At 32.5% G+C, this 19847-nt stretch overlaps 1 protein-coding gene across 1 annotated transcript; it reads left to right on the top strand.

The window, feature by feature from the left end:
• Positions 1-465: 465 nt before the first annotated feature.
• Positions 466-12140, top strand: LOC25502836 (probable LRR receptor-like serine/threonine-protein kinase At3g47570). The gene is made up of 3 exons (XM_024773541.2): positions 466-1101; positions 9044-11041; positions 11642-12140. The coding sequence occupies exons 1-3, from the start codon at positions 480-482 to the stop codon at positions 11992-11994; spliced, it is 2973 nt and encodes a 990-aa protein (XP_024629309.2). The 5' UTR covers positions 466-479; the 3' UTR covers positions 11995-12140.
• The last annotated feature ends 7707 nt before the right edge of the window (positions 12141-19847 follow it).

Below are 19847 nucleotides of genomic sequence, written 5' to 3'. Positions count from 1 at the left end.
TATATAGTATGTATATAAGAGGTTAGTATAAATTCAATTTACTTACGTAAATTTAAGGTGTAACTTTTTTTTTTTTTTTTGCGTGACTAGCAGCAGTCAATATTATGCACTAACAAAATATAATATGCTAATTAATCTCAAATAAAAAAACCATTACTTTTTTTTTCCACAAGAAAACAAGAATTAATTGCGCATAACAACAAGAATCCGAGAAGATCTTAAAAGGTAGAAAATCAATGCTTAATAGTCATCGTCAGAATTTTCCATGCAATTAACGCTATATACTCTTGTCCTTTTTTCTTTGACTGACTTTTAAATTGCCCCCACGAACACTCTCTGTATGACAATCTCTCACAATTACGTAAAAATGACGAAAAGTGGAGCGTGAAATAAACGTTAATATTTTTAATACTCATTCTTAATCCACTATATATCATCCCCATCAGTCTCGTCTCTCATTCCACACACACTAAGGAAAAATGGTGAATATATTATCTTGTCTCTTACTTTTTTTGTTATCATTGCATTGTTTTGTAGCTTGCTTAGCTTCGAATACAAAAAACAGCACAACTGATCAATCCGCTCTTATAGCATTCAAATCTTTAATTACTTCAGACCCCTATGATATGTTGGCTAATAATTGGTCAACCTCCTCTTCTGTGTGCAGTTGGGTTGGTGTCACTTGTGATGAGCGTCACGGAAGAGTATATAGTTTGATTCTCCGAAACATGAGTCTTAGAGGTACTGTTTCCCCAAATTTAGGGAATATGTCCTTTCTTGTTATACTTGACCTCAAAAACAATAGTTTCGGTGGTCAATTTCCTCAAGAGTTATGTCGGTTGCGTCGATTAAAGGTTCTGAACGTCAGGTATAACAAGTTTGAAGGAGGAATCTCTGAAGCGTTGGGGAATTTATCGCAACTTCAATATTTGTATCTTGGCGCTAACAATTTTAGTGGTTTTATCCCTGAATCTATCGGTAGCCTTCATCAGTTGAAGTTATTGGAAATTAGTAAGAACAATTTGTCTGGACTCATACCTCAAATGGTTTCAAACATGTCTTCACTTGAATATCTAGATTTATCTTCCAACTACTTTTCAGGTAATACCAACTCTAATATTATGTGTCATATTTTCTATATTTCTTGTATTCACACTATTTATAATTTTAAAATTTCAAAATAGGATTTATTCCTCGTGTTCTTCAATATTTCTTACAAGTAATGCTTATATATCATTAATTAGATAGTATAATTAAAAAAATAATTAATATTACATTGCAAATTTAAAGTGACATTTTTTTTAAATCATGTTTTTTCTATTTTGTTTTATTTTTTGAAAAATATAAAGAGTAAACTACACTCCCCATCCTTCAAAGATGTTTGAATTACACTCCCCTCCCCTCTTAAGTTAAAATATACACTCCCCTACCCTCTTATTCAAAACATATTAGAAAAAATTTCACTCCCCTCTCCTAAGAGAAGCTTGAATTACATCCCCCTACCCTCTTATGTTAAAATCTACATTCTACTCCCTCAATATTCTTTTTTATTATTTCTAATAATCTCGCAAAAAATAATAATTTAACATGTAACACCCCGTTTTCCCAACATAAAAATTTCATAAAATAATCAGAGTAAAAACTCACATAAACGGGATATCACACTTCTTAAAAATCATAAATGAGGTAATTAACTAATTATCTTTCCAAAAATCATCAACATATTAATTCAAACTTTGCAGCGGATTAAATTCATTAACATAAATAAGTCTTTGGCACGCAGGCCTTATTAAAATATACACAATACGTAAAGCAATAGAAAATAGCCACAAAAGATCCCATCCCGTTACGTATCAGAGCATCCTAAGACTCAGTGAGGAATAAGTCACTCACGACAGCAACAACAACAACCTATTAACGATCACCTGCAAGTTACTCATAGGAAGAGCAACATTTCCAAGGGGTGAGATTTCACAAAACAATAATATTAAGCATATAATTCACCAATTACATTTAATCAACATCAAATCATTTTAATATTCATTATAGATAGTAATATATCATTTAGCACTTCAATCATAGTTTGTATAAACAATTACAACTTCACAACTTATCAACATAAACATCCTTGACTCGACAAATACGACTCCAACTCGACTATGCAACTTAGACATCTTATATGCATGTGGTACCAATACGGAGCATCAAGCCCTTATCGCTATTTGAGTATTAATATACTCCAGAGCATCAAGCCCCTATCGCTATTTAAGTATTAATATACTCCAGAGCATCAAGCCCCTATCACTATTTAAGTATTATTATACTCCAGAGCATCAAGCCCCCAACAAAGAATGCTAATGCATGGACTCGACTTCTTAAACATCTTAAATCGACAACTCTTGTATAATCCAATAATTTAGAACTTCATCATCTTAATCAACTTAGACCAACTCGTGCAGCTTAGTTAAATAACAACAGCTAGTATACAAAAACAGCATGACATAATAATATCAAATGCAAATCAACAACGTCTCAATTATTCACATATAATTCAAGTAATGCATATATAATTATATCACAATATAATAACATCAAATCATAATCAACATCAACTTAAACATCTTATATAATTCACATAATGCATATACAAATATATTACATTACTATCAACATTAAATCATATTATAATAGCTTCACAGATCATCAGTAATATTATATTCAACCCCCATTCCTACCCCAAGGATCAACTCACAACATGGGTTAAATACTCTTAAACACCTTAATTGAACTCATAGTACTTCTACTTTTGAGGGTTGGTATTATCCCATAAGTTTTGGATTAACTTAGAAACGTTTATGCTGAATTTTCATAAGGTTTCACTAAGACCTCCTTGGACTATTTTCATCATATCTCAAAAACTAAAAATCATTTTCAAGTCAAACCAAAGGCATTGGAAAGCTAACAAAATTATCTAAAACTTTCATGTTTACACCAAAGGTCAATTCAAAACAGAAACGTGTGAAAAAGACGCAAGAACATAAAATAGGGTATGCTGTCACTAGGCAATTTCGCTGATAGCGAAAAGTGAGCTAATAGCGAAATAGTTACAGGGAGTTTCGCTAATAGCGAAATCCTAGCGAGTTTTTCCCTTGCTGTTACCATTTCTGCACATTTTTCACCCAAAAAAAACAAATTTCATCTTCCCAAATTTGATAGGAAACTTAACCTATGATTATTCTACAACCTAAACATCAATTCTTAACACAATTTCGATGGTTTCTACACTTTTCAATTCAAAAATCAATAATCAAAACCTAATCTCAATTATCCAACCTAAGAACAACAACATGTTAAATCACAAATTCAGAATCATAGGCTTAAGAAGATTGAATGTTAGTCCCACCCTTAACTTAACAGAATGAAATCGCAGCCCCTCTAGTCTTCTCTCTTCTCTTGACTTTTTCTCCCTTTTTCTCCAAAATTGGTTGTACGTTCCATTTTTTTCTAAACTAGGTCTTTCCTACTTATAACTCCACCATCTATCTTTTCTTATTTCTCTTTCTCCCCCCAAACTTTCTAAAATCTCGTAACAACCCCTTAACTCAATATTATTTTATTTTCTAATCTTATTCTATTAAATAATATAATAAGCCACTTAATAAATCACATAATCATATAAATATATTCTAAACCTATTAAAACAATCAAATAAATCAAATAATTCCAAGAGGGCGTTACATAACACACTTAAAAAAAATAGTATTGCGGGTCTATTTTAATATAATAAAAAATTGAATACATATTTTTTGCAATTTTTTATTCACAATTTCTTTAACATAAGTAGTTTTAAACCCTATTATAAAATATGAAACAACCCAAAACAAAATTAAAATATGTGAAAAATTACTAAAATCATTAAAGCATGATTATTTAAAAGTTAATTTTATACTCTAATTTATAAAATCAATAGCAATATATTTAAATTTAATTATCATTGACATTTATACTATAAAGAAATGAATTAATTTTTCTTAAATGGTGATTCAAAATTAATATATATTATAAGAATGTTTATTTATATTCAAACAGATTAAAGTGTAATGCATATTTAATTATTAAGGGAGGGGTTTGTAATTCAATCATCTTATAAGGGAGGGGAGTATAAATTTTAACATAAAAAAAAAATATTGAGGGAGTAAAGTGTATAATTTAACTTAAGAGGAAAGGGGAGTATAATTCAAGCATCTTTAAAAAAAATGAAATGTAATTTACTCAAATATAAAATGACTCTTTCGAACGGACATCAGAAAGAGAGCAAATTCTAAAATCAAGTCAATACTGCCAAACTATCAATTATAAAAATTTAATCTTATTTGTTGAAAAAGTTGAATTACAAGCATCGACGTACAAGTCTCCGAGTCAATTATAAATATTTTCAACTTTGTTGATTAATTATTATAATATATATCTGTAAATTATGTATGGGTGCAAATGTATCACATAGTAGTCCTAGTGAAACTTAACTGAGTTGATATTGACCTTACATAAAATATGTAAGGTTTGAGATTCAAACCCTGACAAAAAAAAAATACATCACATAGTAGCAATTAGCAAAAATGTTCCTTAACATACGCCTAAGCAGTACTCATCATTATTTATCGGATGACAACTATTTTTAGCATTCATTTCAATTAACTTATGGATTAAATCATGTTTACCCTTCTCATTTGGGCGAGAGTTTTGGTTTTCTCCTGTATTTTTTTTTTTTTTAGATTTCTCCTTGTCCTTCTTTTATTTTGAACTTTAATAACAACTGATTGTGTAAGTAAGGCAATGTTGCGCGCAATTATACTTTTAATGTGGTTTTAGAGTTGAATGTTCACAACAACCTCCCAACTATGTTGACTCTATTATTCGAGATTGTATTAGCTTTAAGGGTAACTTTTGTAGTTTAAATTTTCTGCATGTTAGGCGTCAAGCCAACCAAGCTGCTCATTATTTAGCTAAATATGCTATTAAGAAATTAGATTGCATATGAATTGAAGAAACTCTGCCTTATATTTCTGCAATCTTAGCATTTTATTTATTCTTGTCTCTTGATTGAATCTTCACAATTCTTCAGTTGTTATTGATTTTACGATTTGCATGATTTCTTCGTGAATTACTTCAAAACCCCCCCTCAAATTGATATGTTTCTGGAAAACTAGAATTACAGACTCAAATATAGAAAACATTACAAAAGTTTCGAAATCATAGGCAATCGTTCTAATACTCCTCCATTTTGCTGCTATTTCCTACTAAAATTAATTGTAAAGCATGCTAAGAATAACGTAAGATGACCTGTCATCATGGACCATTTAGAAATGCTGACTTAACATCTAAATGGTAGAGAGACCACTCATTATTGCAAGTAATAGAAACCACTAACCTCACATTTTCAATTCTAGCCACTGGAGCAAACACTTCATTGTAGTCAATTCCATGCTTTTGCAGAGAACCTCTAACAACTAGCTTTGCTTTATGTTTAGAAAATTGTCCATCAGGGTTCAACTTCACTTTGAATACTCATTTCACACCAATCTTCTTTTTCTTGTCTGGCAAGCTAACAAGTTCCTAGGTTTGATTCTTTTCAATTAATTGTAGTTCCTAATATCATAGCTCTTTTCCATAAATCACTTGAGTGTTTCTTTGTAATTAATAGGTTCAAAATCTGCTAATAATAATGCATAGTGAATGAGATCACCTTCATCATTCACTACATTGTAAGGAATGATCTCATAATCATTCAGTCTAATTGGTGCTTGTATGTTTCTTTGTGGCATTCCTGGTGCTATAATTTCTTATGGATAATTTTCAACAACATCATGATCCTCTTCACCTTCTGATTCATCACTTAAATCAGGATATATATAGCTTTGCCTGATCTCACTGCTACTCAAGTTCACTTTCCCATTTCCACTTCTTAGCTTCATTCACGATCATATCTCTACTAATATGAACCTTCTGAGTTACAGGGTTATAAAGTTTGTATGCACCACTAGGATGATACCCTATGAGTATCATAATATCACTTTTATCTTCAAGCTTGCTCCTTCTTGCATCTGGTACATGTTTATAGCACAAGGAGCTAAACACCTTGAAATGCTTTACACTAGGCTTCCTTCCACACCAAGCTTCTTCTGGTACCTTCAAATTCAGCTTCTTAGTGGGACATTTGTTTAGAATATAAGCAGCCATAGTGACTGCTTCACCCCAAAACTTGTGTGGTACGTAGGTCTTCTGTTTAATCATGCTTCTAGCCATATTTAGAAGAGTTATATTCCTTCTTTCTGTAAGTCCATTATGCTGAGGTGTATATGGAGTTATCCCAAGCTTCTTTAGATCTTGTTGCCTTTGATATCTTCACAAAATGTTGATTATCAACATTTTGTTGAATGTAAAACAGAGCTTTATAGTCTTTCTTCTTTGATTCTTTGTATGCTAACCTCTGCGCATCAGTTGGATTTGCACCAAGTTCTTCATATCCATTATGGACAAGATCTGATCAAGGCACTCAATCGTTCCCAGTTCTTTCCATCAAGAACTAGAATGTTTGATCCAAAACCGTTATTGTGATCATCTTGCTTCTTCTTCAAGAAATCAGTGCACACACCTCACTCAGTGTTTTCCAATGATGATTCCCCTCACACTTCACTTGTGCTTCCCTTAGATTTAACCCAGGCTCTCTATACCAATTGATAGCGCATCAATGGGTGTTTTTCTCTATATAATCAGGTGGATAAGCCTATAGAACAAGGTGGATAAACTGTTAAAACTGGAAAACAGTTATAACTTGGTTTCTAAAGTTTGGATCGGGAGTAAGAAGAAGAGAATAGAGAGAATTATTGCTTGCAATATGAATTTCATTAAGACTTGAAGTTGCACAATACAAAGTCTTTTATAAGCACAATAGCACTTGCTTGTATAACAAGCTATTTAACTAATTACTAAAAAACTTAGCTAGATTTCCTAACTAACTTTTAACAAACTTTTATACCCCTACAAGTATAATATATACCCCCCCCCCCCCCAGTTTTAATATATACCCCTACGGGTATATTATATCTCAACAGTTATATATATTAATATTCTAATACTTCGGAGGTGGAGGAGACTGATGTAGGAGTGTTTTCTTATTATTTCAGCCCAATTTTAATAATTTCTGTTTTATTTTTGTTTTGGATTTTCGATCCATTAGGGTTTCTTAGTATTTTTTTTTGGAATAAAGGGTTTTCTTAGTATTTAAATACTTAAGTTGTAAAGGCAGTTTATTCATTCAATAAAATTTCAGAGAGTTTTCTCAAATTCTGGTGGATTCCGGAACCTTATTTTCAAAGATTTGTCACTTGCAACCTTGTTTCTTTTTTAACCTAGGTTTAGCGTTTGCTACCATTCGCTTCTGATTGTATCAAAAGTAGAAATAAAATGAAAATAATTTACACCACTAACAACTACACGAACATGTGCCTGTACTAAATATAGAAATTATACATTAAAAATTGTGCCAATTTATTTTACAATAAATTGAATTTTAATTTTTCTCAATAAATAATTGTTTTTAGTAGAAAAATTAACATGTGCCCTATGACCCTTGTTCTTACCATAACTTGGGCTATTCTTATCTGATAAACACATTTTTGTCATCACCCTCGTTTAACCAGAATATACGAGCCTTTTGTTAGTGAATACCGCAATTTTCTGTTAATAATGAAAAGATTTGTGAGAACTAGAGACTTTCCAAACTCCCCGCTTCATCTGAAACATCCACTTTTTTCTTCACTTGTAACTCTTTTTTAGGGACCAAAACATATACCCCAATAAATTTTGTTCAGAATATCCGAAAGAATAAGTAATTTGTTTATATATTTATTTCATACATTTTATTACTGTTTTTTTTTTTGAAATATTCATACATATTTATTTGTTACTGTGATTTGGGCGTAATTCATGTTATAACAATCTATTACAGTATACTTAGTCAAAAGAAAAAAAAAACTACTACAGTATACAAACAATATTAATCAAACTCATCAAAATTTATCACTTAAATATTTTACACAGATATATTTCCTGTGCATCACATGAGTTGGCATCTAGTAATTTTTTACAGCCAATCGCAAATAAAGTTACCCATACACTGCACGGGTATCACATTAATAATTTATATAAGTTATAATACATAAACAAACAAATTTTCCTTAAAAAAACAACTTTTTTGAATGAGACCTTCCTTATATATATATATATATATATATATTGAATGAGACCTTTTTTTTTTTCTAATACTGAAAGAATGGTCTTGAGTATATGCACCCCTAGGATGATTTTAGTTATTGAACGTTTAGGCCCCAAATATCTCTAAGGGTGCGTTTGATTTGCTAAAAAATGAAGGACAGGACATAACAACTCTAGTTGTCCAGTGTTTAATTTGTAAAACTGTTTCAGGTACAGGACAAACTGGAGACAAGGGACAGGAAAAAAACTCATATTTTTGTCCCTCATCAAATCACAGCACAACTTTTTGTCCTACGTACAAGTTGTCTAAAATACCAAAATAGTATTTTGTCCCTAAAAAATCGTATAAAACAAAAAATTACTCAATGCCATAAAAAATTTGTCCTGTTCTGCCTTGTGTTGTATTGTTCTATCTTATACTGTTTTGTCAAGTACTTACTGTTTTACAAACCAAACACACCCTAAGTCTCCTAAACACACATCCGACAATTTTAATTATTTATCTAATATAATTTAGTTATTTAACGTTTAGGCGCCAAATATCTCTAAGTCTCCTAAACATACATCTGATGGTTATTTATCGGATGTATGTTGAAAAAAACAAATGCATATCTGGTGGATAACTATCAATGTGTACTTCGAGGGACTTAGATATTGAAAGGCCTAGATAGAAACTCCCTTTGTTATTTTATTTCCCTTTAATGAAACTTGTTATACTTAATAATAGTCTACCATGAATATCATCTTAATCATACTCATCAATTTTCAGATCTGATACCTGAGGAGATTGGCGATCTGCATCAACTTAAGTTTCTAGAATTGGGAAACAATAGCTTCAAAGGATCAATTCCTTCCAAACTCCTCAACATATCATCACTGACATACTTGCATCTTGAACAAAATTACCTCTCAGGCATAATTCCATCAAAAACAGGTTATAGCCTTCCTAAGCTACAACAACTTTCGTTGTATCAAAACAATTTTGTTGGAAATATTCCAAATATTATATTCAACGCTTCTGATCTCATTCTAGTTGACTTGAATTACAACGCCTTCACTGGAACTGTTCCTAATGTTTTTGAAAATTTAAGGTTCCTTGAATCTTTCCTTATAGTGGAAAACTATTTAACAATAGATGATTCACATCAGTTCTTTAACTCCTTGACAAGTTGTAGATATTTGAAATATCTAGAGTTATCGGGGAATCATATCCGATCTCATATATTATCTAGTTTTCCAAATTCAATTGGAAACATATCTGCAGAATTCTTTTGGTTGGATTCATGTCGAATTGAAGGTAATATTCCCATAGAAATCGGAAACATGAGCAACATGATATTTTTTTCTATAAATGATAATAATATATATGGATCAATACCTGGTACTATCAAAGAGTTACAGAATCTTCAAGTGTTGGATCTTGGCAACAATCGACTACAAGGATCATTTATTGAGGAGCTTTGTGAACTTCAGAAATTAGGTGAGTTGTATCTAGAAAATAATAAGCTCTCTGGTGTTTTACCAACATGCTTGGAAAATATGACTTCTCTTAGAATGATAGACATAGGATCTAATAGTCTGAACTCTAAGATACCTTCCTCTCTTTGGAGTGTCATAGATATCTTAGAGGTAGATTTGTCTTATAATGCCTTCATTGGGAATCTTCCACCTGAGATTGGGAATTTGAGAGCAATTGTAGTTTTAGATCTATCAGGAAATAATATTTCAAGAAACATTCCTTCAACCATTAGTTCCTTAGTAACTTTGCAAAACCTATCATTAGCGCATAACAAACTGAATGGATCAATTCCATCATCACTTGGTGAAATGGTGAGCTTGACCTCCTTGGACTTGTCCCAAAATATGCTAACCGGTATTATTCCAAAATCCTTAGAATCACTTTTGTATCTTGAAAACATCAACTTCTCATATAATAGATTACAAGGAGAGATTCCTGATGGTGGGCCTTTCAAAAATTTTATGGCTGAATCTTTTATTCACAATGGAGCTCTTTGCGGAAATCCTCGCCTACATATACATCCGTGTGGTGAACAAGTTAAAAAATGGTCAATGGGAAAGAAGTTGTTATTCAAATGCATCATTCCCTTAGTTGTGTCAACCATTTTGGTTGTTGCATGCATCATACTTTTAAAGCATAATAAAAGGAAAAAGATTCAAAATACTCTTGAAAGGGGTTTATCAACTTTAGGAGCTCTAAGAAGAATTTCCTATTATGAACTTGTGCAAGCAACTAATGGATTCAATGAGTGTAATTTACTTGGACGGGGGGGCTTTGGCTCTGTATATCGGGGGAATCTCCGCAATGGAGAGATGATTGCAGTTAAAGTAATTGATTTGCAGTCAGAGGCAAAAGCAAAGAGCTTTGATGTAGAATGCAATGCAATGAGAAATCTCCGACATCGAAATCTTGTTAAGATTATTTGTAGTTGTTCAAATCTTGATTTTAAATCATTGGTGATGGAGTTCATGTCAAATGGAAGTGTGGACAAATGGTTATATTCAAATAATTGTTGTTTGAGTTTCTTGCAAAGGTTGAATATAATGATAGATGTTGCATCTGCATTGGTATATCTCCATCATGGTTCTTCAATATCTGTGGTTCATTGCGATCTAAAGCCTTCTAATGTCATGTTGGATAAAAATATGGTTGCACATGTTAGTGATTTTGGTATTGCCAAGCTCATCGATGAAGGCCGATCTAAATGCCATACACAAACTTTTCCTACTATTGGATACATTGCACCAGGTCATTTCTTCTCTTTTACTTCGTAACATTTTCTTCTTTATGTCTTTAGTCCCAACCAATCTATTTGATTTTGTAACAAAAACAATCTACAAAAATAACTGTTGAAAAATTGGCATTTATTCAATCTATTGGATACCTTGCCTTAGAGGGGGATATTGGTCATTACGATCAACCTACGCCCTTCCCCAAATCAAGTTTTCTACCTTATAAGTTATGACTGTTGAAAAAGCGTTATTTATTCTACAAAAATGTTATTTAGCATAACAATATCCTACAAAGATATTATCCATCTACTTCACAATTTTTAGACTTCTTCACCCAACTCAGTTTGAAGGTTATTTTCTGATGTGGCATAATCATAATGACGTGCTAACAAAGTGACCGTATTGAGATTGGTTATATAGTAACCCTATAATGATAATTCTAAGTTGTTAAAGATGATGCCACATCAGTAAAAATAGACTCCAATGTTGATTGTGAATGGGAAATCTTCAAATTTGTGAAATAGGGGATAAAAAATCCGATTTTAGAAATGAGGGATTACAACTTTAACTTAGGAAACATGGACTACCACTTTTGATAACTAGTATTTAAATGCAGAGTATGGATCTAAAGGAATTGTTTCTGTGAAAGGAGATGTGTACAGCTATGGGATTATGCTAATGGAAATCTTTACAAGAAAAAAGCCAACAGATGATATGTTTGTTGCAGAACTAACTTTGAAGACATGGATCAGTGGATCATTGCCTAATTCAATTATTGATGTCATGGATTCAAATTTAGTCCAAATAACTGGGGACCAAATTGATGACATATTGACTTACATACCATCTATTTTTGGTTTAGCCCTCAGTTGTTGTGAAGATTTACCTAAAGCAAGAATTAATATGGCAGATGTTATTAAGTCGCTAATCAAAATCAAGACTTTGGTTCTTAGAGCAAACAGGGTATAGTTATTTTCATTTGTACAATTGGAGTTTTCGTGTGTTGGAATCCATTTTTAAGTGGTTATCTTTTTCTTTTTGTAATGTTTGTGTGGGATGTTTTCAATATGCTTTTTGGATTTATGTCTTGCTTTTTGGATATATGAGATTGAAGTACACCATTTTCTTAATATATTTCCTTTAACTGTTAAAAGAATCAACTAGTGCATAAGGATCATATCACAAGCATGTAAATCATGTGTGATGTTTTCATATCTCTGTTCTTGAGTCATTGTGAGAGTGGGAAGAAAACATCTTCTATTTCTGAACTTGCTAATAATTTTTTTGTTGCATATTTATTTCTACTTACTAGTTTGCTACATTACATAATTGAGCAGAAAAACATAGTTGAACATTTTGTTATCAATTTAGAGACATGTATTCTGAAATTTGATTTGTAAATTTAAGATCAAGCATGTTAAATATTAAGAAGACTAAGTGACGACTTAGACAAAACTAAGATGATATTTCCTTTAAGTCTCTAATATATTTTAGTAAAAAAAGTATTCTTCTAGCTTAATTTTTAGTTCCAAAATGAGAGAATTTTCAAAAATTTGATTGTATAAGTGGAGGAAATGGTGGAGGAGATTAAAGTTTTATCTTGGTGGTGGAGTTTGAGTGGGTAAAAAAGTACAGCTTTCTTGTATTATGAATGATGTTGGGACCCTGAGGATTGTATCTGTCGAGAGTAGGGAGTGGTTGGTGGTGATCTGTGATGCTGTTTTTTGGTTTGGGGGGCTGCTGTGGGCGTTTGGAAGTTCGTTTCAGCTGCTATGTTTCTGCTGAGCAGTTTCTCTGCTGGCGAGATTTAGCCCCTGGCTGCCTTTTTCTGATTCCTGTTTTTTAAGGGGGGACATTTTCGGGGCAAGTTAAGAAAAGCCTCTAACGAGGATAATTGAAATTCATTACACTTAAAATCATTATCCAAATATGTGAAGCTGATATTTCTGATCCTAAACCTAAAATAATTATCCTGTGTCAAAAGTACAACAATAGATTATATATCATACATTATTTGCTATAAATCAACAAGCAAAATGGGTGTTTAAAAAACAACTGCTTCTAGTATTTAAACACCTCCCTAACAAGATATATCAATGTAGTTGATGCCCTTGTCTCTAACATCTTTTACAAAAATTCATAAACAAATGTACAAAGAAAAGTTAAATTTCAAATGCATGCTGGTCCATTCACCTTAAAATTGGTTTTTTCAGTTTCAGTTGAGAATTTATATTAAAATTGGTTTGATGAGACAAGAACTGCATAAGTTGCTCCATAGAAAATATAGTAGAAATTAAGAGATTAGAATTGTGACATTTGAGATGCAATATGAGATGCTTATTTATTTATTTTGTAGGACCGACATTTGAGATCGATGTCGTGTTTGGTGTCCAACACCGAAACAATATTGACATATATGATTACGTTCAATTAACTCTTTTTCTTAAACTATTATCAACACCGACGTGTAGTGTCGCGTCAAGTGTTCGTGTTTGTGTGGATGACCTCCCAAAATGGAGAGAAAACTATTTAACCCCAAAAATTAAATCGTTTAATGAAAAATCGAAACATGCATATCCATTGACAATCAATAATTTATGTTTAGTATAAATACAGTTATGAGAAAGCATGAAATTCCTACATTCTTCTCAATTACCTTGTCTTGATGTGAAAATCCAGATTGGTAAACAGAATTTCTAGCTATCTCACACAGGTCACAAGCAGAGAGTTTCCATACCTGCAATGCACGTTTTAGTATGATATATAATCCGTAGGAAAGGAAACATAATATTTGACAACCCTTTAAACAAACAGGCTAAGAATTCGGCAGAAAACAACCTTTGCTGCACCCTATATTCTTCTTACAATGACAACCCTTTAAACAAACAGGCTAAGAGATTTATGGTTAATAATAACATAAACCTTGTTGAGTGTGTACAAGTTTGCATAGCAGTAATAGAGGTAATAAGTGTATGCTGGATTGAATTCATTTGTCCACTGAGACCTTATATTGAGAAGTGATTTGGAGCAATTTTGTGAGGGAATTTGACGTGATTATTTTTGTGTTGTAAAATTGTTGATTACAGTTCTGAGGGCATTAAACACTTATCAAGTAGTAGCATCCATTCAAACTTCAATAGGAAAATGACGGTTAGTTAACTCAAACGACATTTAAGATAAGCTCATAAGGAGCCCAAATAAACAAATCTCAGTGAAAATATCAAACCACTTAAGAGACATAGATCAAACCACTTAAAACAACCAAAAGTGGACAAACTATATTATTGAGGCCACAATGGGTTACTACAATGGCTTATCATCAAAGCAGGCATGAGAGAAATTCTGCAAGAATAACAGCCAGAACAATTCACTACCTGGATTAGTCATACGACATTCTTACTATAAATAAAGAGCATTCTCCGCAAACCAACTTGCCAGCTGATCCCATTCACTCTGATTGATAACGCGGCAGTGATAACTTGCAGTGCAAGTTATCTGTTTTCTAAAGAGAGAATTGAGAATTGTGAGAAAGGAAAGTTCTTATTGATTTCAAACTAGTTATTCACATTAGCAATGAAATTGGGTTTACATCATACTCAATGTACAGGCTATGTACATTACTTGCTAAAAAAGTAACTATTGAAAACTAACAAACTTGCTTAAAAGTAGCTAACAAACATAACAAACTTTTTTAACCACTTTTAACTAACTTGAGCTTATCTCGACTAACTTGAATTAAAAACTAACATGATTTTGATTAATTCTTTGCAGAAAACTTCCAACAACAACAGCTTAACCATCTTAGCAACTGAGCTTTTCCAAAGAGAAAAAGTAGTTCGACTCCAAGGCCACCACGACAAATACCTCCACGCAGAAGCCGACGAAGAATCAATAAACCAAGACAGAAACGGAACATCCAAACACGCTAGATGGACAGTCGAGCACATCCCTATGACAACATCATCCGTCTTAAAAGCTGTTACAACAAATACTTAACAGCATCAAATCAGCCTTTACTTCTAGGCGTAACGGGACGAAAATTGATTCAAACACTGCCAAGGACACTACAAGAAAACACTGCTATCAAATTTTTGATACGGATTGTATTTGTAGCAAATTACAAGTTTTTTGGCTGCCAATCCACTAAGTAGGACTCCTCTGTCTCCGATCAGTCCCACCATCGATCCTTCTCCGGTGGATCTCCGATCGATTGCATCCTTCTCCGGTGGATCTCCAATCGATCTGCACCGGTGGATCTCCGATCGATCCTTCTCAGTCTCCGAACAATCCAATCCTCCGCCGTCTTCGATCGCATCGTCCTGAGTCTCCGATATCAATTCAATCAACAATATGTAGTTTTCTTTTCTCTTATCCTATGCTTTAATTTCTGAGTTCAATTTTGGTTTTTGAATTTGTAAAATCTAGCATAGTTAGGTTATTGAATGTGGCTTCATTGTTGGATCTGAAGCAGAGATAGTGTTTCACATTTGAATCATTACTAACTCACTGATTCTCGATGGCTCCATCAGAATTGTTGTCGCTGTTCTCAGTTTCGCAACCGATGCCACGGTTTTGCAACCTATCGAGAGCTGAGGTATCTAAAACTATGTTTAACTTCTCTTCTGTGATTAATTAACTCAATTTAGGTTATGTTTCTAGATTTGATTTTCAGTTGAGGCATGTGAAGGTTTATTTTGCTGTAGCTGTATGTTTGGATACAATTTCTAGATTTGAGTTTATATGAATTTACAATTTCTTTACTTGTGTTGTTCAGGTTCTCCAATACATTTAAAATGATAATATGAAATGCACTCAAATTGATTGTAATTTGTAGTTATACTTTTTGGTCTCTGATTGTTGTCGTAAGTATAAGTTTCTACAGTTATTTGCATTGGTACCTTTGTTTTTCTGGTGAAAGTTATTGCTTTCAATTTCTGCCTTATGATAGATACTTGTAACAATAATTAACCTAGGGTTATTGAAATGTAGTTAGTATTTACTTTATAGCAAATTATGATAATTTGATTTGTTTCTACTAATGATTTGTGACTACAATTATTGCCCTTGGAGATGTTCATCTGTTTTGTTTAGGTACTCATAAAAGCTTTGAAGCTTTATTAGTGTTATCAATGCAGAGTGATTTGTTTATTTATTATATTATTTTATATTATATAAATAACAGCTAAGTTCTTCTATATGGCCTTAATTAAGAGTATCATTTTGACCTATTTTCTGTCCCTTTAGATGGATTGGTTTCTGTCCCTTGAGATAGATTGGATTGTAGAACTAATGATCAATAAAGAATGGTTTTCCTTTTGTAAACTTGTGTCTCAAATGAGAGAAATTATGTTAGGTTGATCAATGTGTCATGTAGTATCTCCCGTAGTTTTCTTGTTCCTTGGCAAATAACAATTGTTCTTTTGAAAAGTATTATGTTCCTAATGTTGGTGCTGAAAGCACTTTAAAAGACTTTTAACTTTATATTGTGTATTGCATGCCTTGTGTTAATTTTTCCACTTGACAGATCCCTGCATGTTTTGCATTACACCCTTTTGTGTTTGATTTTGTTTAGTATATTAAAACAAGTTGCCACAATCGTATTTGGATTCATTGCCAAGGGTGGGATTCTGTCACATGCTTATTTCTTTTGTATTGTATATGAGTCCTTGCCTTGTATACTGTATGTTTGTTCATGAAGGCTATGATTACACAGGAGTAGTAATACTGCTCTCATGTTGCACATGTTTGTGGTATGGTGTGGATCGGATTGATGGAACTGTAAGTCTATGTTTCTAATATCTGCTTATACTTTTTAGTTATATCTTGTATATTCGAACACTTATTTTGATAACTTACATGTTTTATTTTACTTTTCCGGTCATATTTGATATCAGACTGAGGTTCGAGAGAAATTGGGATAGAAATTGACTTATCTATCTTCAAAACAGATTTAAGTCACTTACAATACAAATGGAACTTTGTTCTTTTTGCTTCAAAACTCGCCTTCAGCAAAGGTTGAAATCATAAATTGGTGAAGGTAAATCTCAATTCAACTTGTTGAGCACAATTTTTGTGGTCTGGTTTTTGCAATGCAGTTAGTTTAGTTTTAGTTACTCAAAAGTTTTCCTTTATCAGCTTATCACTTGTTATGTGGCTCCAGTTTGAAGTTGAATGTGAAAAAAATGCAAAGATGTGAAGGAATTATATTGTTTTTCTTTACTGTCATATTTTTATAGTAACTACTAATATATACCTGTAATGCAATTCAATGGTTTTTTTTTTCTGTGTGCTATACTACTAAGCTTATTTGATGATGAACATACTCAGATTGTATTTTTATTTTTGTATTTAGCTCCGAACTGGACCGATTTTTTTTTACTCACGAGGTCAGCTGATTTTCATTATGGTTTTTAGCCTTTGTTGAGATGATGCGATGATGCAATAATATTATGCTTTCAGATTGACTACACTAAGGATTTTCATGCTCTGTTCTTATCAAATTTATACCTACTCTGTTCATTTTATCTGTACTTGTCAAATTTCAATGTGTAATATGTGTATTGAGGAATCATTTCATATTGATATCATTTCATTTGCCTTGCAAATAAGCAGAAGGTTCAACATGTGGAAAGAGTGATTCGGCATTTCCCTCAAACAAAGCCTATAGCTGCTGCTAATGCTAAAAAAAGTAAAACCGAACTGTCAGACGATCTTCTAGATGCAGTGAGTATAAGTTTCATTACTGATCTTCTGTCCTTTAATTTTGTAAATATGTCAACATATGCGAAATCATTGGGTTTTGATTGAAGATTATCCACTCGACCCTTGCAGGTATTTGGCGGCCTGTAATGCATATTTTGATCAATCTACCAACATGGGATGATACTACATTGATGTATTTATTCATTTGCAATGATTTATCTAGAAAGTTCTAACAGGCAAGATATGATTTTCCATGCAATATTTTGCCACTATTACAAAATGTCAAGTTAGAAGTTGTAAACTTCAAATCTAATGTTGTCTAGAATGCAAGTACTTTGATTCCAATATAATGTTAGAACTTAGAACTGCTGCATGCCTCCAAAGTTAGCACAGTGCTCTAATTTCTCGTTGGAGTACATATCTCAATATTCTTATAACATTGAGGTTTATGTAACAGATGTATCAGCACCCATGAGAAAATATTGCATAGTTTTTTTTATCATGCTCTGTTCTTATCTCAGTATTCTCAATATTCTCAATATTCTTATAACATTGAGGTTTATGTAACAGATGTATCATGCTCTGTTCTTATCAAATTTGAACTAGGATCATCAGGATTTAGAGTGTCAGACCTGGAGCAGGTTTCTGGCACATGTTCCCTTACGGTACTTGTTAGCCAAAGCCTTTATTCAAAGTATGTTACAATGAAGAAAAATAGGTTGAAAATCACTCTGTTAATGCATAATGTCAGTGTCTCCACTTTTGAAGGAGCGGGATTTGAAGCACTATGGCTTGCTATCCTTTAAAGGAACAAGCTGTTTTTGGTTACTATAATAGTTGAAAAGCTCACCTTCTCAAAAATAAACGTTGAAAAACTTATACTGATTGAGCATTGAGGTGTGAGCAGTAGAGGAATGGTAAACGTGGTATGCTCTGAGTATCTTATCTGATCCATGCAGTTTACGACACATATACTTTGAACAGTTTAAAATAACGACTGGTTGGTTTGATTTTCAGGTTGAAATGTCTGTATTCTCATGTGATTAATTTGTCACTATTGCTTATTTCATTCAATTTATTTAGACGTGTCAACAACCATGATTGTCCATCCTGGGCCTGTGGTTGATTTCTTGATTGCAAACCAGAATGTGAGAGATCCTTTCAGTCTTAAAGACTTGTTTGTTTTGCTAATTGTTTCTGAACCATTTATTATGCTCAATTGCTCTTCAACTATTCCGAAGACCTAGACCTGATCTCTTGTATACTTGATTTGTGTAGGTTAAAAGGACTCTAAAGACAAGTGAATATGGCTCTGAACCCATGCTACGTAACTGTGGAATTTCAAATTTCAATAACCTCTTTGTTTTTTTTCTTCCTTTTGAGGGATTGTGTTTAGCTTCTCTTGATAATGAATTACTTGTATGAGACCTAATTTGTTATCCATACTATTTTTGCATTTCTTGTGGTGTTTAACTAAAGTTTCATATTAATTGATTGGTAGTGATTTAAATGTTTTTTTAAATGTCAAAAGGTCCTAATTACTCGGGTCCATTAGAGAATTTTATTTTATATTTATGCTATAGATTTGCTACGGAATCGCTTCGACAAGTCTTAGTTATGTTGCTGTAAATTTGTTGCGAAATTACTATGATAAGTCATGGTTATTTTGCTGTGGAAAATTTATTTTGAATGCTTTTTTGCTGCGGATTCACTAAAATTTTGCTAGGATTTTTGTTTTTCTTGCTACGGATTTACTAAGTACTAATTCCCTGGCAAATTTGTCTCTCAATCCATGTTACGGCCGAATTAATAGGTATTCCCTAGCATTGTAGTGGGAGACTCGATTCGTCTGTTGAATGGGAACCGATTAGAGAAGGTGCGCAGGTTAAGCTGAAAACGAGATATGGGAATTTTCTTAGAGCTAATGGTGAGCTATATGTGTGAATTCAGTAGTTATGATTTAAGTCAAACATTTTTTATGATATGACGGTTATGATGGATTGACAATGTAAAAAATATCTTTCCAAGATGCTGAAATCTGTGTGTATTTGTAGCCAAATTAATTGTTAAACCATGGTGTATGAGTCCTTAATAATGAAAATTAATTTTGTATGTTAAAT

This window comes from Medicago truncatula, chromosome 8 (genome assembly GCF_003473485.1).
Source record: "Medicago truncatula cultivar Jemalong A17 chromosome 8, MtrunA17r5.0-ANR, whole genome shotgun sequence".
Classification (NCBI taxonomy): domain Eukaryota; kingdom Viridiplantae; phylum Streptophyta; class Magnoliopsida; order Fabales; family Fabaceae; genus Medicago; species Medicago truncatula.
The sequence above is the reverse complement of the archived record's forward strand: the minus strand, read 5'-3'. Positions and strand labels throughout refer to the sequence as shown.

What these genes read in the sequence shown, in the direction of transcription:
- LOC25502836 (XM_024773541.2), top strand. Translation starts at nt 480, where the DNA reads ATGGTGAATATATTATCTTGTCTCTTACTTTTTTTGTTATCATTGCAT. An exon ending in ATCTTCCAACTACTTTTCAG is followed by an intron (nt 1,102 to 9,043) that starts GTAATACCAACT and finishes ATCAATTTTCAG; the next exon opens with ATCTGATACCTGAGGAGATT. An exon ending in TATTGGATACATTGCACCAG is followed by an intron (nt 11,042 to 11,641) that starts GTCATTTCTTCT and finishes ATTTAAATGCAG; the next exon opens with AGTATGGATCTAAAGGAATT.